The sequence below is a fragment of the Corvus cornix genome, chromosome 11 (assembly GCF_000738735.6).
Source record: "Corvus cornix cornix isolate S_Up_H32 chromosome 11, ASM73873v5, whole genome shotgun sequence".
NCBI lineage: Eukaryota > Metazoa > Chordata > Aves > Passeriformes > Corvidae > Corvus > Corvus cornix.
Genome location: NC_046341.1, coordinates 13,994,676 through 14,017,599, shown reverse-complemented (window position 1 = coordinate 14,017,599; position 22,924 = coordinate 13,994,676). Strand labels below are relative to the sequence as shown.

The 22,924-nt window shown below is 42.0% G+C and overlaps 1 protein-coding gene across 2 annotated transcripts; it reads right to left on the bottom strand.

Moving 5' to 3' along the window:
• Window positions 1–217: 217 nt before the first annotated feature.
• Window positions 218–22,562, bottom strand: MYLK3 (myosin light chain kinase 3). Of its 2 annotated transcripts, XM_019284162.2 has the most exons (14): window positions 19,291–22,562; window positions 17,144–17,209; window positions 16,073–16,163; window positions 14,437–14,875; window positions 11,849–12,408; window positions 10,529–10,634; window positions 9,371–9,464; window positions 8,975–9,084; window positions 8,207–8,348; window positions 7,396–7,466; window positions 5,918–6,046; window positions 4,719–4,871; window positions 2,845–2,977; window positions 218–1,885 (listed from the first exon to the last, which is right to left on the bottom strand). In XM_019284162.2, exons 1-14 carry the CDS (start codon window positions 19,801–19,803, stop codon window positions 1,814–1,816), a joined length of 2,679 nt encoding a protein of 892 aa, XP_019139707.1. In that variant the 5' UTR covers window positions 19,804–22,562; the 3' UTR covers window positions 218–1,813. The 2 variants fall into 2 exon arrangements, with proteins under 2 accessions (XP_019139707.1, XP_010394848.1); XM_010396546.3 differs by lacking the exon at window positions 17,144–17,209 and having other exon boundaries at window positions 19,291–22,561.
• Window positions 22,563–22,924: the final 362 nt, after the last annotated feature.

Below are 22,924 nucleotides of genomic sequence, written 5' to 3'. Positions count from 1 at the left end.
CATGAAGGAGATGCCTGTGCCTTAAGAAGGAAGATCTCCAGGGGAAAAGGACTGGGTAACAGGTTTTTTTGTGCCTTGCAGTCATAAGCTTAGAGAAGAGGTCTGTGTTCCTTTCTCTTGCATATTTTCTGCCTGGGCTGTATCTCTGGACCTACCCAGAAATACTTTCAGGTGTGTTTGGCAGCAGGGCTTAAACCAAAGTTGATGAATAGGCTTGTTCCACTTTCATGAAATTTATTAGTATTAATTCAGAAATATACAGACCAATGAATACAATGACATTCAGCATGCAGAAACACTGTGGAAGGAAAACATGAACAAAAATGGGCCTTCATAGAAGGTGATAAATTATCAAGATTCTTCTCTGTCCCAATTCTGGAAATGCTGCAGAAGTCGGGACTATGCAAAGTGAGAAGCACTTGAGTGGAAAAGATAGCTAGACTGGGGTAAGCCAGTCTTACAAACCTCATCATTAGCAACCAACACTTCTGTAAATTCAAGGGATGTTAAAGTCCGTAAAGTTCAAAGGAGCTTTATAGGTGCCTTTGATGGAAAGCTACTTCTAGTAGTATTAGTTTCCATTTTTCCTAGAAGGCATCCAGTTCACACTGAGTTTTGCAGAATCCAGAACAGGAAACCACAGGTTTAATAAATAATGTTATACTTTTATCTGAGAGATGGTAAGTGGCTCCCACTCTACACAAAAGAGTTTAAAATCCAAAATAAGTTAATATTGTGAAGAAAAGGTTTAATGTTCAAGAGCAAGGTGAGGGGGGGAAAAAAGGGCTTCAACCTCCTAACTGGACTAAAGGCAGAGTCTGGCAACACTGTTTCCCTGTCACTGAACCTATTAGAAATGACACCTGTTTTGCATGTCACACCATACCAGCTTCTCAGACTTCACTAAAATTTCCAGAGAGGAGAAACAAATCCTCAAACTAAAACTTAGCAACTTAAGTGCTGCAGTCACAGACAATGAAAAGCACTTAGAAGTTTTAAAAACATAAAATCTCTGGAAATCTCCTTTTCTCTACAACATGAGATCTTTCTGCATAGACCCAACAGTCATTAGGTGATTTGTATTCATGGCAGTTTCACATATCTCCTTCCAGAAGTTCAATCAGTTTATCTCAATTCAACTTGCCATAACAAACAGCAGCAAAGGACCAAATTAATTTGCTTCAAACCAGTTCCTAACTATGCAGTGACTATTTTTTAAAGGAGAGAGCAGAACAGTAGCAAAACAAAACCAAAACCATCCAAGCTGGAGTTGCACTATAGCATCTTCATGTTGTGGGGAAATTACCTTTTTGAAAGAAATAGATAAGATAACAATGCTTGTATCTTTTGTTTTAAGTAACAAACACCTGAGGGACAAGTTGTGCCACTCTTGTGGCAGTTCTCTAAAGCTGGTAACATACATACATCAGTCAGGAAAAAAGTCTTTAGAGATCCCATGGTTGGTGTGAGAGACCAGAAAACTGCCAGGGGTTTTCTGCTATAAACACACCAATACTCTGCAGAATCAAAGCCTTCAGCAAGAAGTCAGCCCCTGTAACAGCCACGATTTTCCTCCGCTATATAGAACAACTAAAAACTTGTAAAAACAAACAAAGTAGCTTCTGCTTTTAGAAATCTTGTGCCTCTTCCTTAAGGCACTTCTGGAACCGTAGCACTAACACACCAGATAATTGAGGAAGACAGTCCCAAAACTTTATGTTATAAAACAGGGATAGAAATCACTGGAGACACTTGAGTCCTCCTTCCACAGCTTCATGTCCATCTCCAAGAGTGGTGGAGCTGTCACACAAGCTCACGCGAGCTTGACAGACATACTCTGAAATCTCTTCAGCCTGTTAGCAGCAGCCACCACATAGAAGTGTTTCTGTGAACAGAACAGAACAGTCCAAGTGTGAGCACAACCGAGGCAAAGGAACTTTGCTGCAGCTGACAGGGATTTTTCTTCCAGGTAAATCCATTTCCTTCTAGTGACCCCCAGCTTGTGTGGGTTGCAGTGGTTCCTACACAGCAGCTGGGGCTGTGAGGTTCTTCAGTTGTATTAGGAATTGTATAGTGATAGGTCTTTAGATTATGTCATCTTTAAAATGCAAGTGCAGAACTTTGCCACCAAGCAGTTGCAGTGCAGGACTGAATGAAGTGTAAGCCTCTGGTTTAACTCCTTGGCAAGGAATTGCAACTTCCCAATGACAGAAGAGAAGGAAATGGTCGTCACTGAGTTTGCCTTACAATTCTTTTTAACAAGATCACTGTGTTCACCTTTTAGGATCAATTATCTACAATCAAATAGAGACTCAAACACAAATTATTATCTTTCACTTCATAAAAACTTAGTTCAGAAGGAGCCTGGGGTCATCAGAAAGATCCTGAAGAGTTCTCTCAATGGGTGTAAGCCTAATTTTTTTTTCTCTCTCCCACACTTCTATTCTGCAGTGGGAGGCACAAACTGCCTAAAGTTGTATCCCTACTCCATAGTGACAACAGATCCATGCAACTGTTACCAATGGAAAGAGTATAAAGAGAATGAACATTTAATATAAGGCAGCATCAGAAGCCTCTGAACATGTAGAAAGAAAGTATATCTTTCTAAACTTCTAAAACACCAATCAGAAAGAGTGAAAATTGAAACCAAACTTGCTAGAAACAGAAGCAATATCCTTCTGCAGGACAAAACAACTTACAGGTAAAAATAGACTTCACAACTGGTATTTACAATCAAGAAGCCTGTGGGCACAGTGAGCCCACACACAAGGGGAGGGAATGGCTCTGCCTGTGTTGTGCTGATGTTCCCTGTGGAAGCAGATTTGCCAGCCTTTGTGTATTTACCTTCCATTTCCTGTGGGCCATGTAACTCTGCAGCAGCAGCTGGGACTTCAGGCGGAGCTTGGACTTCTGGGCCTTGGCAGGGAGGTTGTTGAGCCACTCGTGCTTCAGACACTGCGTCGCGCTCATCCGGCAGCTGCAGGGGAGGAATCTGCCGTGAAAACCCAGCCCCCTTTGCTCATTTCCTCACTGCCCTGAGCCCCTCTTTATTAGTGATAAGGAAACTGCCTCAAATGAATGAACACAGTGAAAATGCTGTTCATGCCCGTGCATGGGATCCTAATGGCATCCTGCACTCTCCAGCAGGAGGGGCGAGTGGGATGCTGGTGGCTCTGCAGTGGCTTGGTTGAGCTGTGGTTAAGTTCATGAGGTAATGTATCATTTTATGATGCAAATTCAGAACTTTGCTAACAGAATAACGTTTGTGGTGTTACCTGTCTGCCCTGACAGCACAAGCCCATTCTGTGCCTCATATTTAAAAAGCACAATTGTCTATTCACCCTAAACTTGGATGAAGCTAAGCATACTTTATATCCTGACATCCAAAAATGGGCCAAAATGCCAGAGGCTATCCTAAAAGCTTTGAGAAATATATGGTAATAGTAGAAATCTTGAGGTACAGATGTTGAGAAAGAAGTTTAATTTGCCTTTTTTCAAATCAAAAGCCTATGCCCAACTCCTGAGCTCTGTCTGAGCTGTCACTGAGATGATGAGAAGACAACTCCTGCCTGCTCACCCCGATTTCAGCAGTCAGGGGAGGGGGCTGCAGATCTTGCACAAGGCCAGACCCACTGTCCCAGTGGGGCAAAGGTGCCTGGTCCGCAGGAGAGCAGGGGCTGCCACACTTTGTGAACAACTGGGCCAACTAATCGCTGCTCTCTGCAACTCACTGATAACACTCTTCTCTCACATGCTCGTTTCATTCACAGCTTCTAACCAGACCTTGCAGAGTGTCCCTCTGGAGACCCTAATCCCATTGCACAGAAAAATTGAAGACTCCAAAGCAAAGTTTACAGTATCATAGCAAATCATCATCACAGTCTGAGAAGAAATCCTTACATTTCTCCTGCTGGCAATATGCTAAATTTCAGTTAATTCTTTGCTTTTCATAGGAACCTATTGTTTAAAATGTAATTAGTACTAGAACTGATTTGTCTGATTTAGGCAATGATCAGAAAGTTGTTAATATTCTAAGCACTCCTTTGAATTCCCCTCAAACACACAATCTGTTTTACTGTATGCATCATTTCCTGGTTTGATTAGTTTTGTGTCAGTACTCAGCAAGAGAAAAATTTCTCCACCCAGCCAACCCCCCAGTCGTGGTCTGACATCAATATCATCCTCATTCTCTTCTTTGTTTCATATGTGCAATCACTTTTTCTAACAGTGGAGCCAAGAATGAGAAGCCACATGCAGAGTTAAGTCCCAAACACTCCCTAATATCTCCCAAAAGCCTGTAGACCACTTAAGAAGAGAACAATGCACATTCTCACAGCTGCAGCTTCCATTTATCCTCCATGGCATTCAAGCGGCATTTTTGCAATTTGTGACAGTCCAAGCTAACAATAGAAATAGTTTTTGCTCAGAGAAGCAAGAGCTTTAGAGACCGATTCCTATACTGCAAATTCTTCCAGATTCTCAGTGTTCTGCCTGTATTGATGCTACTGTGAAAAGCAGCTTTCCTCAGTCAGGGTACATGGACACTTTCCTTTAAAACAAGGGCTTCTGAATCACTGAGGAACTGCCCAGCAAGCCCAGAGACAGCACACAAAAATGTCACATAGTAAGTTGTCATTGTTGGCTACAATCCAAACAGCTGCTTGGTAGGAATTTAGTATCATTGGTGCTACTGTCCCCACAATCAGACACAGCGGTACCTTTTCTCCTTCACAAGTAGCCTGGAAATAAAGTCTTTGGCTTCCTCCGAGAGCTGTTCAAATGCTTCTGCATCAAAATCCCAGCTGCAATTGACTACATAATTCATTGTCTCTGCATCAGTCTCTCCCAGGAATGGGGACAGGCCACTAAGCCTTAAAAAAAGAAAGAAGGGGAGGGGAGAAGAGCAGTTATCATATGCAAGATGTGTTTTTTTCCTTCTATGAATCCTCTGCTTTATTACTGTTGTTATGTTATGGGGGGGAAAGGCTCCTCTCAGCTATGGAGGATTCCACTTCTCAGTCCCTGCCATGATAAGGCAACAGTCTGGGGAAATAAATTCAGCATTACCCCCTAGCAGTTCACTCAGGTCAGGGAGCAACATTAATAGAACCCCAAGGCATGGATTCAGTGAGGATTTAGGTACATCCTTCAGTGTCTTCCCAGCTAGAAAAGCTAGAGGGACTCAAGAGCTTTCCCAAATCAGGGCCCGTACCCATATGTGGGTTGAATTAAACAGAATTCTGAACAATAGATTACTTTTTACAATTAGCCTCTAAGCCCAGATTTATTGCTTCCATCATCTATTACTTCATTCAGTTGGGTTTTGGCTAACATACAAATTTAAACCAGAAATTTATCCAGTTCACAGAAAACATATGTGAAGGATTCTGGGATGCAAAACAAGCTTATCAAAAGGTGGAGACTTTGGACAGACAAGCTGTCCATGGTTGCCATCCAGATATCAGAGAAAAGTTTTAGCCCTGTTCATGACAGGTCATTTCTTAGACCCATGGCCTAACACAGACAATATTAATTCTCCTGTGCAGATGCATACCAAGTCTAAAATCATAAAATTATCAGATTACAAATTTAAAAATTAATTCAAGTCCTCAAAAACACAATCAAAATTTAAATTCTCACATATTTTGGGCAACTTTTCAGGGTTAAAAAAAAAGACCTGACCCATTTTACTTTGCTGAATAAGATGATAAGGGAGAAGAACATTTACATATTTATCAAAAGGATCATTTGCTGTTTAGACACTCTGGACACACAGCGAGGTGCCTCTGTATGAAAAGCTGGGGGGTTGAACAGAATTAATTAGGAGGAGTCACAGCCAGATGGGCTCAGTGGCTGCTGCATTCCTGCCCTGCAGGGCCCTCAGAGCCACCACACGACCCCTGGCAGGGCCACTCACAGCATGTACGTGATGACACCCACGCTCCACATGTCCGTGGGGAAGGAAACAAAGTCGTAGTTCACCACTTCGGGAGCCAGGAACTCCGGTGTCCCGAAATTCACCTTCAGCTTCTCACAGGGTTTGTACCTGTACCAGGAAAAGAGCCACAAGTGAGGAGCTGGGGAGTTCATCTCACCAAGGGAAGAGCAAGGTTTTTGGGAGCGTGGCAGCAGAGCAGAGCCAGGAGGAAGACCAAGGACACTAAACCTTGCAAAGGGCTCTCCCAAAGAGTGGTAGCAGCTTTATCTCTGCCAGGCACCACAGGATACCTTCCAGCAGATGTTGTCCAAAATCCATAAAATATAAAACAAAGCATCTTTGTTTATACAGGATTTGGAGAGCATTTGATTAGTGGGATGTACTCAACTACAGCTCAGGACAGACATCTGCATCACAGATACGAACACAATACAGCTACTAAGGTGGAACTGGAGAGGATTAGAGTGTCCCCATATAGGGGAAATTACTCTGTTCTATTGCTTAACAGGGAAAGGTTATGAAGCTGAACCAGTAACAATTGACACTGATGGCAGTTGGAGTAACATCTGTGTTCAGGCAGAACAAGCCACTAAAGCACTGCTTTTAAATCTCTTTCTCCTGGAGGATCTTGTTTGCAAAACTGCTTCAGCAGAAGTTTGTATCTTTACCCTCCCAATTTAAAAAAACAAACAAACAAAACCCCAAACTCAACGTACATTTTTTTTTTCTTTCTGAAGTATTTTATGGAAACAAAGTCCTTGAACAGATACTTATATACAAACACATAAATATATATATATATATATATAGGCATGAATGTACCAGCTTTTAGCTTAAGAAAAACCTCAAAGGGTTTAAAAATAAATAGATAAATGTTATTGTCTTACTGTCATAGTAACAGAAATAATTCCTTTTTATTCTAGGGCAATGGACTCATGCTCTCACAGCTTTTCCTTAACAAACTCATGCAAGCAAAATAAAAGAATGGAGAGAAGTTCTATTTCTCTGAGGGTTTCCTGTTTCACATGGGATGGCTCAAACATGGGGATTTTTTTTCTTTTTTTTTCCTTCAATCAACTTAGCTACTTAAAAGAGTTTAGCAGATAATTTCTACAATTAGAACCTGCACCATGAAACCCTGCAGTCAAGAAGTCTCTGGGAGCCTTCACAGTGTCCCAAGAGTAAAAGCTCTACATGGGGAATAATTTTGAGATAATTAGAACAGTAGTATAGCCTTATCCAAGAGAAATGTTATTTGAAAAAGTAATTAGATAATTAATGCACACAGCAGAAGACTCATGCCTGCAAAAGCATAATGCTCAGCTCCCTCACACAGAATTATTACAAAGCCATCAAAACACAACCCCCCACCAAAGAACTACCAGAAACATGTCAGAGGTTTGTGGGTTTGATTTGGTTTTGTTTTTTAAAATAAATTCACAACTGAACTTTCTTACCTCCTTGCTAATCCAAAGTCAATGATTTTAATCTGGTTTCCTGTGTGATTTACACATAGTATGTTTTCAGGCTACAAAAAGAGAAGATGGTATTTTGAGTTAAATGTTTGAGACAGAGATCTAGCAAAAGATGGATAGTATAGATGTCCCTCCATAAAAAGCCACACAAAACAGATCAAATGCACCCAAGGTTTTTTTTCCCAATGAGAATATTTTTCAAGGTGGGGATGAGGGGTTGATGGGATCCAAATGTATTACAACTGCAGAACTGTCTACGAGTCAACCTGGTCTAATATCATTTGTGTAAGGTGCTGTGTAAACAAGCAGGAAAAAAACAGTTTGTATTTCTGTTTAAAAATTATCAGTTATTAAGGGACCATTAGGAAAACATTGCAATTTTGCTGCAGGTTGGTTCCAGGCAGTAAAAAGCACAAACTATGGAAGATGATTGAACAGGTATTTGAACACGGTTACCAAGGGATAGGGGAAATGGAGGGAAGACTGTGGGCACTTCTAGCCAAGGAGGTTTTGGGTGGGGCTTTTTGTCACTGATGACAAAAGGGGATTGCTTAATCTTACAGAGAATGAAAAGCTTCTGATTTAAGAAAGGCAAAAGCCCAGAATCCTGATCATTTTACTATTCCAAGCAAGCTACTGAACAGACATTGGAAAAAAGTAATGAATCTCTAGAGCTCCATTCATTGTAGCTATTAAGTCTATTCCTTTATGACGTGAGTCCATGAAATGAGAAATTACTCCTCAGTAATTAGAGACTCTGTAAACCAGCACCACTAAAGCACGAACAACTGACCTTCAGATCTAAGTGGAGTATATAATGCTGGTGCAAGTAGTGGACTCCTTCACAAATCTGTTTGGTGAACAGGATGGCATCCAGCTCAGTCAGATGGTAGTTTTCATCTGTGATCCGGTCAAATAATTCCCCACCATCAAGACTAAAATTTTGACATAGAAAAGCATTAAAAACCCTAAAATCTTGCATTAGCCCAATTTATTTTCGAATTGGGAATTAGACTCTGTAATCGAGGGTCCTAACGAAACATCCAATATTAAGTGTATCAGTAGCCTCAACGACTTCAAGAGACTTACTTCTCTTGAAATTAAGTATCAATCTAAATTTGAAAATGGAAATGTTGTCACTAATATTTGAGGGGATACATGTCAAACCCAAAGCCACATGACCTGGTGATCCTATGGGACCGGGAGAATCTACAGGGAGTACTAAACTATATGTTATTCACTCATCTTATTAGTCAAGGCAAAAAAAGTCTTCAACCTACAAAATTTACTAAATGGAACTTCTCAAACTGAAAGCTGTTTTACACGAGCTGACAACTGAACTTAATTCTGCACGGAACTTAAGAGAAAATTAGTCAGAGATAGAGCTCTGACAAGAAATTACCTTTAAAACATTGTTATTTCCTTCTGAAAGTGAGATCAACTCTCTCTCAGGCTGGGAAACTACTCACCTCTTCACAGCTCAGAATTATCATTCCCTATTTCGTTTAGTGACCTGAGAAAACCCAAACATCTGACAATTCCCAATATCATTTAAACTTACTATTCCATGATCAAAGTGATATTATTTTTGGCTTCAAAAGCATCATAAAGCTGGATCAGATTCACGTGATTTAACTGGTTCATGATGTTAATTTCATTTTTTACTTCCTCCTGAAAAAAATAACGAAGGGACAAAAAATGAGCAAAATGCACTCCTTAAATTTCAACATACCAAAACAGAATTATTTGTAAAGTCCAACAACAGCTACATCACAGATCTCACAGGGATTGGACGTTTCATCATGAATACAGGAGATGATGAAGATTGACACCAAGCCCAAGATTTTGCAGTATTTGATGGTACTCAAGGATGAGCTGCCCCTCCCAGGGCAGCTTGGGGCAGTGGCGCTGGGTCTGGCAGGGAGGGCAGGGTCAGGGCTCCCAGCAGTGTGGTTACCTTCTCCTTGGCTCCTTTCACTTTTATGATTTTGGCTGCCAGGTTGAGCCCCGTCGATATTTCCGTGCACTTGTGAACTTGCCCAAAACGCCCCCTGTGGATGCCAAGGAAAAGATGGGAAACCAGCTCAGCAGAGCTCAGCACAGAAACCTCTCCTACGACTATTCTTATCATGAGCAAAAATAGCCCGGTACAAAGTGAACGGAGTCGGGTGGCCAGCAGCATGGAGCTCCTCTTTCTCTCAGCTTATGAAGGATTAGTTTTATCTTTCCAGCCAGTTGTTCAGTGCTTACATTAAAATATTAAGCCCCCTTGGTCCTGCTGAGGTATGATGGCCTGGCCATGCTCTGGCTCCCTTCTGTAACTGGACCCCCTCGCTGTCCTTCAGGGATGTGGTAGTGGGTATATTAACAAGGATATTTCTGTCCTGATCTCAGAACTTTTTAAATGAGCATAAGACCAGTAACTGTAGCCACTCCGCAGACTGCATTTCTGGCGTGCTGTAAATTCTACCCCATGTCACGCAGATACGTTAATGCCCCTTGGGATGATTTCTAAACACCATCTTCCCTGCTGTTGCATCACATTGCTTACACTTATTAAGCCATATTTGTATGTGGATCAATGTGTAAATCAAGCCTTCTTGTCACATAAGTAAGGATACAAGAATACAAAAGCTGAAGCAGCTGCAGACTTCCTATGAGTGAAAACTAAACATAAGGTCAAAATAATAACTCTTCCTCAGTTTTCTTTAATATGCAGCTCAGCATAGCAAAAAAAAAAAAAAGATTTTGGAAGTTGCCTGACTTAATGGGCTTTGTTGATATCAGATGCTCTGAATCTGTCTGCCTTAAGGGTACAGGTTTTTCTCACAACACTGAGGCCAGGATTATTGTAACAAATGAAAAAACCAGTCATCCAAGATGGCAGTCAGGCATCTGAAAATGGAGCTGGGGCAGAAACCAGCCATCTAGGGCACACCCTTGATGTAGGAGCAGCTGTGATGGCCCGAAGGGCTCCAGGACGAACCCCCTCCCTCTGGCTGCAAGGGAGCTGTCTGTGCCGCTCACACGCACACCCTGGGGCCAGCTGTGGAGCTCTGCAGCTCCCTGCATTTCCCCAGCAGCAGCAGCACAGCATGGGGACAGCCACACTTACCCCCCCAGGACCTCGTGACGACACACGGAGTAGCACGCGGTCACCTCTGCTTGCTTGACGCTCACGATGCGGTGCTCGAAAGGAGCCGGAGGAGAGGGGCTGTCATCTGCACAGGGGACAGGCTGGTCACTGACACCTCTGCACACATCACTGCCCTGTGTCACCTCCTCACACCACGGATTTCACCCCACTGGATGTGAGGGGCTTTCACTGCTAACTCCCTTTTACAAATGAGGAATAAAGTCCCAGAACTGAGATCAGGATCCCACCTCCTGAATCTCCTCTCTGTTTTTAACACAGTAAACCCACTGGACACCCTTAGGAGACCAGCATCTTAGTTTATGCATTAACAGAAAGGATCACTTGAAAAAATTATCTGAAAGCTTGAAAAAATTATACTCGATCATCTTTTAATCGTTACATGACAGCCAGAAAAACCAGCAAAAATACACAGCACTGAGGAATGAGGACAGTGACTGATAAAATCATGAGGTTCCTCTTAGCAGCAAGAATTTTGGAGACAATTTCCAAATTAAAGCTGCAATTATTAGCATTACAACTATTAAGTTTAGTCTGTTTGTGGTAAGCTAAATTAGTTAACTGCGATTACTTAATGTCCAAGATTTTCTAGGATAAATCTTCATTAAACCAATTTTTGATGTCCCCCATTGAAAGCAATTTTATAATTAATCTCCAGGTATGTCAGGCTACAAGTTAACATGTTTTCAACTCATCTGCAGCCACTGTTCAGAACGCCAGAGCAGTCAGGTCATCTGCCCATGTCTGTACATTCTGGAACATACACATGTATATGCTGCCAAGAGAGAGCACTCCCTGAGACACTGCAACCAAGTGTCCCTCAGGAACCAAGAGATCCATGGCCAATAACAAAATAGGCCATGGTAAGAAACATTTCCTGCAGTACTTTTCGGTGCTCTGGATCTCCAGTCCAGAGTTGCTAACATGCGCCTGGTTTGCACACTCTATCTGAAGGAAAAAACGCTTCTTCTAAAGAAAACGGATTTTTTCAAAATTCAAAATTTCAAAATTCTCATCTTCTGATCACACATACACTTCACCCTATTTTATTTTAAATTTTTTTTCCCCAAAACACACTTTAAAAGGAAAGTTACTATTTAAAGAATCTGTGAATTGTTATTTACATAGTCAAAGGTACCCAAGGGAAAATGCTCTTGAAGTGTAAGACATGGGGGCTCTACTGAGCAATACTCCTGCTCTTATTGTCTATACAACAGGCACAAAATATATAGCACAAAATCCTCAATGTACAAGTTTCAAGAGTAACTGTGAACAACTCACCGATAATTTCTCCCTGAGTGGGAAGAGCTCTGCCAGCTTCCAGAGCTTTGGTCTTCCCCGGTGCCTCTCCTGTACACTGCCGAGTATCGTGCCCGCTTCCCCCCGGAGATGCAGACTCAGATTCTCTCCTCTCAGGCTTGGTATCTGTTGAAGATTTTTCTGCTTTTGCTGTTTCTTGATGGATTTTCACTTCTACCCCTGCACCTTTCACAGGCTCCTTTGCAGAGGTATTCTGTGAGGTTATGGGCTTGCATTTTAATTCCGATTTCTCTTCAGCCTTTTTACCTGGTTTGGGCTTGCTCAGGAATGGCTGTTGCTTCCCTGTTTGAGGTGCAAGTTCATTTTGCTTATTGTCCCCTTTAACTTCTGAATTTGGCTCGGAGCTGATGTTTTTAGGGCTCTGTTGAAGTTTTAATTTGTCAGGCAGCTGTTTGACTCCTTTCAAGTCTGCTGCTGTGGATTTCACTTTGGGACCTTTACCTTTGTTGTCACTTATGTTTCCCTCCTTGGCCATCTCAATCTTTTCTTTCATGTCAGTCATATGTACACTGATGGATATCCTGCAGAACAAACAGGAGAAATTTGATATTGATGCAGGTGGCCAGCCTGGTTTTTGTAACTTTGTGGAGGAAGAAAAATCTGTAAGTTTCCAAACCCACAAATTTCTACAGCATTGATAAAACCTAACTGTACCAGTCTTGCTGGGAAAGACTCACAAACACTAAGGGGAGAGCACCAAAAAGCATACTGATTCTTCTTCTGTGTCCTCATCTCTCTACATGTCTGCCCTTCTGCTGAACAAAATGTCTCACCCTGCAAAGGGTTAATCCCACATTTGAAAGCTTAGCACTTTTTGCAATTATTACAGTTGGTCTAATAAAACACCACTCATCTGGGCAGAGATAGTGATTGCCTTCCCAAATTACAGGCTGATTATCTAAATAGCTGGCTGCTCATATGGCTCTACAAATCTGATGGTTTGCATCCTCTTCCAGCTGGCTGACCTGCACACTCAGCCAGCTGGGTTTGGGTCTTCTGATGTGATAGCATTCTTTCCACAGCTTTCTCTTAAAAATCTAACTTTGATAAACTTTCTCACTCTATCAATACAATTTTCCTTGGCATTTTAACTATTGGAAAAGTTTAATGATTTTTTTCCCTCTTGTGTTAGAACCAATTCTCTGTGCTCCTAAAGTCCATCAAAGGCATTTGTGTGATAATGTTTGAGTCAACTGCTACTGCTCCAACCGTCATGAACAGTCTAATTTTACCGAGGCTGAATTGAAACTTTTGAAGTTGTAAAGTAGATTTTATACAATGGCAAATGAAGACAGTTTCTGATGTCTGGGAGAGAATGTATCTCATTTTCACAGAGGTTGTTATTGCCTCTTTCAGTGGAGGAGCCTCACTACAAAAGATGTTATAAAAGAAAATGTTTCTGCTTTCGTAAAATAAGAGTCTGAAATGTCTCATTTTCTGCACCTTTAACACCCGTGTGCTGTGTTGTGGATCTAAGCTGCTCTGGTGTGAGCTATGAGAGCAGCTGAACGCAGCTCTGAGCAAACACTTCCTCTGCTATCTAGACAAGCCTGAACTCAGTGGGACTCTCGGGCATTTCTCCAAGCTGGGGAACACAATGTTCCTTTGACGCCTCTGTGTGGGCTTACAAACTTCATTAGAAGTTGCATCCATTTTAGAGAGGCGTTTACCACTCTCATGTGACTTCACACTCCAAACCGTGACAGTACCCTGGGCAGGATGGCTGCAGCTGCCCCTGGGGTTTACTCCAGCTTCTGCCTTCCAGTTACCTGCTGACCTCCCTCATTCCCCAGCCAAAATCTGGGGCTCAGACGCCAAATTTGTACACATGAAACACAGAGAAATTCCCCACCCAACATCATACATACACACGTAGGTGTGTATGGATGAGTGTGTCTATCACCCCCCCCCACACATATATAAACCACTTTATAGCCACCCACCCAGACAGAGAAGGCATTGGCAGTTACAATCTGCTACAGAAGTTCCATTTATTGGGGTTTAGTTGGCAGGAGTCTTTTGGTTGAGGGGTTTTGTTGTTTTATGTTGTGTGGGTTTTTAAAAATTTAAATAAATGGGATTAAAATAAAATCCTAGATAAAGAATTCCAAGGAAAATGGACTATGAAACACCTATATGAAAAAATGAACAATCTTTAGATGACCAAGACACTGAAAACACTGAGGACAACAAACACAAGTTCTTTGGTTTTGTCATATACTAATAAATATCTCAAATTCCTTTCACCCCCAGCAATAAAGGAAGGACTAAGTGGTTTATAACTACTTGAGCTCCTCTGTTGTGGTCACCTTTCTATGTCAGTACACAGAATGCTGATACGTCAAACCCCTCCCTCCCATCTGACTCCTGGGTTGCACAGAACTTTACACAGGGCCCCTTGAGCCTTCTGCCTTAATCCTCATAAAGTCTCCCCACTCCTATCCCCTCATGCAGGAGCTGCCTCCTTTAATGGCCTGGCTTTCCTTCTTTCCCTTCTAACACATGAAAAGGTTTCAGGTCACACAGAAAGCTACCAACAAGGCCATTACCTGGTATGTGTCACTTCACACCCCGTGTCAGATATGGCCCGGGATGTGGAGGGCACAGCTTCCCGGGATGCCGCACTCGGTGCTGGAGGTTTGTTTTCATTCTTCCCCGGTTTCTGATGAACAAGCTGCCTGTGGCACTCATCAAGGCGTGGGGCTCTATCCATGTTCTGTGCTTTAGCAGGAGCATTTTGGCTACCTGCATGATCTTGATGTACGAAGGGAAGACCATTGCGTTGATTCAAAGCTTTGACACCGACGTCCTTTTGCTGTGGAGAGCTCTTAGAGCTCTGTATGTTGCCAGCACTTTCTACTCCTTGGTGCTGTGCTGTCCTCTCTTTAAGCTGTGGTTTGGAATCAGCTTTGTGGGCTATAGCACTAGAAGAGTTCACCTTCTCACATGCTCCCTTGTTTTCATCCAGCTTTTTCACGCTTTTTGTCTCTGAATAAAATAATCCATTACTAAACTATCCTTGGCAAATGTGATGGTAAAACATAGAAAGAATAAAGCAACACACCTCTCAAAATAACCTACAGAGTTACACCTGAAAAGATAGCAAGAAACCCTCCAAAAGGTTTAAAATCTTTACACCCTCAAGCTCGAGATACTACTAATGCTCATGGCTTAAAACCAGAGATTTACCTGCTCTGTGGCTTTCCAGCAATGTCACAGATTGAACTTGGATTCCTTAAAGCAAACGAAAACCTGCAAGGCTCAAGCTCCTTGTATCTAAAATCTGAAATCACTCCGTGGGCAAATATAACGGGTAGTTAAGGCACTGTAGATCCTGCAGGACCCCTCCTGATTCCAATACACCCTCTACCCTTTTAGAGGGGTAGAGACACACCCAGCATTCATCACCTTCCCATGACAATGGCTGTGACTATTAACATTCAGCATGCCCAGACCACCAGCAACCAAGGTTTGCTCACAACTCTGTGTAGCTTTTGAGTCAGAATTGTGACCATTTGCTTTGTTTTTGTCACTTCCAAAGCGATGAAGCTAAAAAGGAGATTGCCCATAATGCAAAGGATTCACTGACAATTTGTGAAGACAACGGCGTGACAGGGCCTGCTCAACATCACATTCACCCCTGTTGCAACTCCACAGGCATTAATAATGGATGCAACAGGGCAATGCCCTGAGAGATGCACCCTAAATAGGAACCTGGCCCTGACATGCCAATGAAACTTGCTGATCAAAAAAAGATATTCCCAGTGTCAACACGTCCCTTTTACAGAGAGGGTGAACAGGGGGGCTGCTTCAGATATATTAATGGAAAAGAACTTACTAGGTTTGCTATGTGATATGGCCACTATCTTCACAGTATCTCCAAACAAGCTCTGCTCTCTGAATTCAGCTCACCAAAACCCAACTCAAAAACCCCCACCTCTTCAGCTAAACAAAGGTGCTCCTTTTAATTTCTGTGTCTTCTAGCTTTTTGTGGTGCCTGATCCTGGGGATAAATCATCATGTGAAGGTGGTGAGAACAATTCTATTTTCCCAGTACTGAGGGGCAAAGTTACTCAGTTCCATTTGAGTAATTCAGGTAGTGGGAAATAGTAGGCTATTAATTTCCAGTTTGTCTGCTGTACATTCTAGAGTCAAAGCTTGTAGCATGCCTGGAGGGATACATACCTTCCAGAGGCTTCTTGCTTTCAGTCTGGGTTCCTCTGTTACTAAGCACATGCTTAGGTTTTGCACCACTCTCCTCAGACTTATCTTTGGCCTAAAAATGACAGGGGAACACAGAAATAACAGTTACAGCCGAGAGTGTCTATTTCCCACCAGGTTCCTCCAACTATGTAGGCATTCAGACTCTGTAACATGGAAAGTAACATCTCTTAACTTATGAATTATTAGTCACTGCTGTGTTCACTTCCTTCTTCCAATCTCCCCCTGCCCTTGCAGGCAGGCATCCTTTTAAGACAACATAACACAGATTAATACATTAGCTCACTGCCTTCCAAAATTTTTACTGTCGCAGTTTTTGCCTCCTGTCATCTTTATTCCTATTGATTAACAAGTATGACATGTGAAACATGACACAGTAGAAAAAGAAATGCCACTGTATTTCTGTAGCTTTTTAGCTAGAGACAGAATGAAAAGTAATGTTTCTGAATGTATTTGTCAAAACATATTTGTCTCAAGGTATCTAAAAATTTATTATTTGACCTGATAGAGGTGATACCAAAAAAGAGCCTCTAGCTTTATGGTAACTCTTGTGTATGTACTTGACATTTCACATGTCACCTTTAGAATGATTAAAAACAGATTAAAAACGGAAGCAGATTTTTATTTTTAAGCAGTGTTTTTCCCCCAATTAGTTTGAGAGGTATTTTGTTATAGGACCACTAAAGACTTCACACAGCAATACATGTGAAATCAAATTACAACCGAACACTATTTAGCAAAAAGCATTACACAAAATTAGGAAAAGGCATAGTATTTCCTGTGGTTGGCATATAGTTAAAAAATCTAGTGATGAGCAGCCTCCTATCCTGATTTGTACAAGCAAATAAGCACCATGTAAAGTATTTCTGCAGGTAACTGATTACAAGACAGCTGCACATCAGCCCTTCACCTGTTAGTAAAAGCAGTTAAGGATTTCATGCACCAACCCTACAAATTGCACAGAGCCTCCCCATCTCCCCCTTCCCAAAAAAAACTCAAAACACCCAAAGAGTAAAAGTAGGAAAAAATCATTACCCTTTTTATTACAGCTCTAAGCAAACCTGCAACAATGACCAGGGTGAACATTATTCTTGCACAATCCTACATGCAAAGAAAGCCTTGGGTAAGTGACAGTTTAATGCCAGTGTGTTTTTCTCTGGTTTTTAAGTAAGAAGTTAGAGGTTTGGAACATAAGAAGCTCAATTCATAGTCTTTTGTTGACTCCAACCCCATAAAACTTTTCCATAAGCATTCCCACGGCATCCCTGGAATGCTGTCAACAAACAGCTTCACCCAGAAACGCAAACACAGCCTCCCCACTCCCAGCCCATCCCAAGCCAGCCTGTGATAAGCAGCGCCCTGTTACAAACAGCAAAGGCTGGAAAGCAGGAACAAGCAGGCAGCAAGTTCTTTTTCTGTGCTCCCCCTGCAACTGTGGAGCTCTTTGGCCATGTCTGTGCTGCTACCACACAGCAGGCTGCAAAAACCAGACCCAAGTTAGCACATGGCTCAGCACAAGGTAATTTGTTCTTAAGTTCACCTGTGCTTTGCTCCACATTTTCCAGCCAGGTCACGTACACACACACAGAGCCTCACTAATTCGAGCCTAGTTCAGATATCACTCAGCAGTCTGTGATCAAAGCACAGACTTATCTTAAGGTCTTATAACTGACCTTACGCTCCAATTTCAAAAAGTGTTCATGACCAGAAACAAAAAAGGAGGACAATGATGGTCATATTGCAGTTTGCCATAAAACTGCTCACCCAGTACACCCTGACTGTTCTCCAACCAAGGCACAGGTTAGAGCCTGGGACACAGACCTCCACCCCATCCCAGCCCACCAGGTTGTCACCAGCAGGTCATCTCACCTCTCAATTTCTATCTGCCCATGCACAAAATCAAGCAAAGGACAGTATCTGTCTCCAGGCATTTTGCAGTGACTGCAGACAGTGACTGTAACAACACAGCTTTACCCAAAACATATGAGACTTTTCCATTTCTCCAAAAACCTGTAGAACTGAAGTTGGAACTGGAAGTATGAGCTTTATCCAGATTTAAGGTTGATAACTAATGCATGATTTATTGCTCTCAACACTCATTGAAGCACTTTATAAGTTCTTCTGTCTCCTAACAGCCAGCTCACTTTAGCCGCTGGCACTTAAAAAAGGGAGAGCACTGAAAGCCTGAAAAGTTACACTGGCATCAAGCACTGCCCTGTTCTTCTAAAGGGTTAGATGTACCTTCCCATCAAAACATTTTAGTTTTGGTAAAAAATATTTGGATTAAGATACAAATGGACATTTTCATTTGAGCTAAATTCTCCTTACTGTAATCACATCTCTACATACAACCAGATTCTTGGAATCAATAAACATATTCCAGCTCTTGCAGCTTTCCTCCCTTTTGTCCCCATGGTGGGATAGAAGCCATAGTGAAAAATGGAAACTCCCATTATAAAGAACTAATTCCAGATGCCTGTAACTTTTAAAAAACAAGGCTAATCTATTTCAAAATACCATATCAGTTAAGTATTGGCCTTGCTGTTTCTCCCTCCCTGTCCTCAATAATTAAGAAATGCTTAGGAACGGATGTCTGGGAACTTGCAAACACAAGAACTACTTGTTTTCAGGAGTGAACCATGTCAATGGAGTTGACGAAGTCACAGCTGCATCAAAAAAATGTAGCTAAGGACAACTAAGATGTCTAAGGACAACATAAATTTCTCAGTAACATGACCATAGGTCAGCACAGGTTTCAGGAACTGGTGTGGATTCAGAATTTGTGAATGAACAAAGAAATAGAAGCTTCTCTCAAAAAAAAAAAAAAACAACCCAAACTTCTAGTATGTTACTCATTCTTTTCTCTGGGGCCTCAATTCAGTCACTAATTTGGGTGACATTGCTGAGCTCTGAGCACTGGTAGAAGCTGAATTTTCCTTTACAGTAGCAATCTCCTTCTCACACTCATTACAGGACTGCCCAGCACCCTTCAGGAACTTCAGACACTGTTTTGAGCTTGCTCCCTGCCTTAAGAGCCTTGCAATTTGAAGGTCCCAGCAGTAACGTGTAGCAGCAACACAGAAAGGAAATCTTGAATTAAACATCATGCAAGAGATTGACAGGAGAGCCTAAAGCCCTGCTATGTCATAAAGTGAAATGAAGAACAGTAAAACTAAACCAACCTCAACAGGGATTTCCAGCAGACTCCCCTTCTTCCAGGGCACAATGCCTTTGAGAATGAAATCCACTACTTTAGAATTTTTTAATACTTCTCCCACAAATGTAATAACTTTATCCAGGGTATCAACCCTTTTCTCTATCTTTGCCAGCCTCTCCTTATGCTTGGAGGCATCTAGCTGGGCAGCTTTCATCAAATTCAACACTTCTGAGCATATGCTCTGGACGTCAGCTTGGGCAGCACTGTCCGGTACGTTCAGGCCCTTTTGCATTGCATCTGTGTCATCAGGAGCTGCTCGGGATACTGTGAGCTTGTTACTGCCATTTCCTACATCAGCAATGCTTCTGTCAACTTGCTGCAGTTTGCCTGTCAGGTCTTCTTGGAAATGCAACAGTTTGTCCATCTTTTCATTCAAGAGATACAGTTTTTTGTCCACCGTACTTAAACTGCTCACTTTTGTAGGCTGAAACTTTGTCAGGGCGTTTCCCTCTGCGAGGTCCAAGCTCCCCGCAGACATTGTGTCCAGACAGCAGGAAGTCAAACAGATTAGGCTGGCTTTTCATTAAGCATAAATTAGAAAATGAGGCTCTGAAAGTTCATCTTCTTCAGCTATTCCTATACCAGACAAGCTCACTTACTGGAGTCACTAGAACGTATCATGAGATAGCTACTGCACAAAAGATTTATTTCTGTGTTATCTATTTCTTACTGTGGGCTTTCAATGATGGAGGCAACTTGGCACCAGACTATGTTTTCTTGTGCCTCCTTGACGTCACAAAACCATTTAAAATTCTTTCTCGAGTGGCTGTTGATAGGCAAGCATCTTAACAATGGCCAATGCCTGCACAGGCCTCTGGAGGGAGGGGAATTGTTTTCATGACCGATTTTAGTTCTGTGATAATGAAAAGGTGCTAGAACATTTCCCTTCATTAAACAGGAAAAACATAAAAGTAAATTGGCTGGCCTTGTGCTTCAGCTTGGAAGAATTCAGCTTTGTAGCATGGATGCAGAACACCCAGCATCAACACAGGGTGCTCTTTCAGTTGGCTGGCAGTTGAATTTAAAAATAGAGTACAATGACAATGATCTGAAATACGTACCTAGCACCAGCATGTCTTTGTCAACTGAAACTTCTAAAATTAAATCTTTCTCCCCGGTTATAAAAATGAACCAAGTTAAAAAAAAAAAATCATTATGAAGGCACAGCAGAATTAGTCAAACTATTAGCAATGAAATCATTAAATCATAAATCTTAAACGATTTGTAACTGACTTGCTTTTCACTTCTGAATCACAACATATCTGCTACACAAATTACATTCCCTAGAGAACAGAAAGAGTCACTTCACACTGCACAGGCTCGACTGCCACAGCTCTGAATGCTTTAGAAACATTAATGAATGCACCCTTACAATACCACACAGAAGGGGAGTCAGTTCCCTGCCACAGAGGATGAACTGTGGCATCAAGAGAGAGCAGTCTGTCCCATGCCAGATGTGACACTGTAACACGACAGTGTCTGGTTTTCCCGGGTCCGTTTGTAGAGCAGGGAGGAGAACAGTGGGGAAACCCTGCTGCCACAGGAGTCCTGACAGCAAACAACAGCAAAGCCCCGGCCTTTGGGATACTGAGCATCCCTCTGTCTCCAGTCCCTTCCTCATTTTTTGTAAGGGGCATATGGAAAGAAAATGTCACTCTTAAAGTGAATTTCCTGTATGAGATAGGACATCCTAGACATTAAAATCCTTCCCACAGAGTAGCAGCAGCATTAAAATTACCCTCTCAAGACAATGTTGAGTCCTTGCCACTTCCATAAGACAAGAATTTTTACCTTTACAGTAAAAAAAGTGTTACATCTACCAAGGCCATCATATAATTATAGCCAACCTGGTGGTTCTGTGACATTTAGAGGCCAATAACCAGCTTTACCAAACACAGCAAAAGCTGTGAGACTTGGACTATTCATCATCTTCACGGGAGAGTTTGAATACCAAGCAATGACTTTAGAAGAAAAATTGGCATTTCATGCCATATCACTTCTCCTGACCAAAAAGGTATTTTAAAGTCACTGGTGGTGGGGATAGAATGGTGTAAGTTTTGTGATATCCCATACAACACAGTAAAATATACAGCTCTATCTTGAAGGACACTGGCAATGAATGCCTTGCAACTCTACTACTGCGTTTAAATAATCAGAGTTTTTAGCCAAATACCTCCAAGTAGTTAATTCTTTCAAGACTATAAACATGCTTGATGACAAAAGATAGAAACAACCAATATAATTCACTAAATCTAGAGTACCTGTTGAATGTTGTCCTCTTAGGAACAAAAAGAAAGTGGTAGAGTCATTAGAGTGTTGTATTTAAAGTCAGACAATGCAGAGCAAATACTTCAACAAGGAAACAGCCACAGAAAGTCATCCCCAACTGCACACTCAGAACTCAACTTGCCACCACCAATGTGCTATTCCAGGCACAGCACACGGCCAGGAAACAATGCAAGTACAACCAGCGAGCACAACTGGCCTCTGGGCATGCTTGGGGGCAAACAGGACTCCTTCAAAACCTGGAACTGCCTTCTTAGTTATTTAACAATTGAGAGCAAAAAGCATGAATGCTGCCCAATTGTTATTAACTAGTGTTATTATTCATGTAACTGCTGATTTAATCCTCCTCACATGCAATGGACTAGTGGTAAATGTTGTGTAAAGCAAAAAGTGGGGCTTCAAAAAAAAAAATCCCATCCCTTTCTCCTCTGGATTCAGCCACACGCACTGTGTATTCCAGCTACATGGAACAGATGTCACCACCCAATAACTGCTCACACAGCGCACTTAGAGATGTTTGAGATAATGCTCTACAGAGAATTCTTGCTAAAAATATGCAGCAAATATTCCTTGCCAGTGTTGTCTGAGGAACAGGGAATATCCTGCCACAACTGCCTCCTACTCAGATACAGCTGTTTGACTTATTACACTACTTACATCAAACTGTGCATCCATAAACAACTGCAAAATTACAGATGGGTGAAGGACAGAGAAAGAAACCTCATTTGGACCAAAGTGAAAAGTTTTAAACATCTGTCACAAAGTTAAGGTCAGCTTTTCTTTTTTGTTTTCATTTTCTCCTCCACACTCTCCCCTTTTGCACTGCTGGCAAACACAAACAGAAAAAAAGGCTCTGGCAGGTCTAACAGTTTGTCTTGCCTTCAGGACGATAATAAGTTGGGGTCTCCCCCCCTGCCATGTGGTCCTGGGAGAGGGGTCCTGGGGGGAGGCACGGTGTTTCCCTGCCCCTGGTCAGCCTCGTTCCCCATTGGTTTTTTGTGTTCCCCTGCGTGGGCAAGGACCCTCAGTCCCGGGATTGCAGCAGTTCCTCAGCAGATCCTCAGCCATTCGGCTGGAGAAATAAACATCTCTGAAACATCTAGCAAGAATCTGTCCATAGATATTTCTTTTCCACGGGGCTCGTTGTCTGATACACGTGCTGGCAGTATCCCCACTGTAACAATAATATGCTCAAATACTGGCAAAAACCCTTTTATTCCTTTTGCTTTGAATTACAATAGGAGGCAATTGTTGTTCAGAACATTGATTTAGTGCCCAGTGTTCAGATCTTGCTTGAGCAGCCTGGAGAGAGT

What these genes read in the sequence shown, in the direction of transcription:
- MYLK3 (XM_019284162.2), bottom strand. Translation starts at nt 19,803, where the DNA reads ATGTCTGCGGGGAGCTTGGACCTCGCAGAGGGAAACGCCCTGACAAAG. An exon ending in TACTCCACTTAGATCTGAAG is followed by an intron (nt 7,467 to 8,206) that starts GTCAGTTGTTCG and finishes CTCTTTTTGTAG; the next exon opens with CCTGAAAACATACTATGTGT. An exon ending in CTACTTGTGAAGGAGAAAAG is followed by an intron (nt 2,978 to 4,718) that starts GTACCGCTGTGT and finishes CCTCCCCTGCAG; the next exon opens with CTGCCGGATGAGCGCGACGC.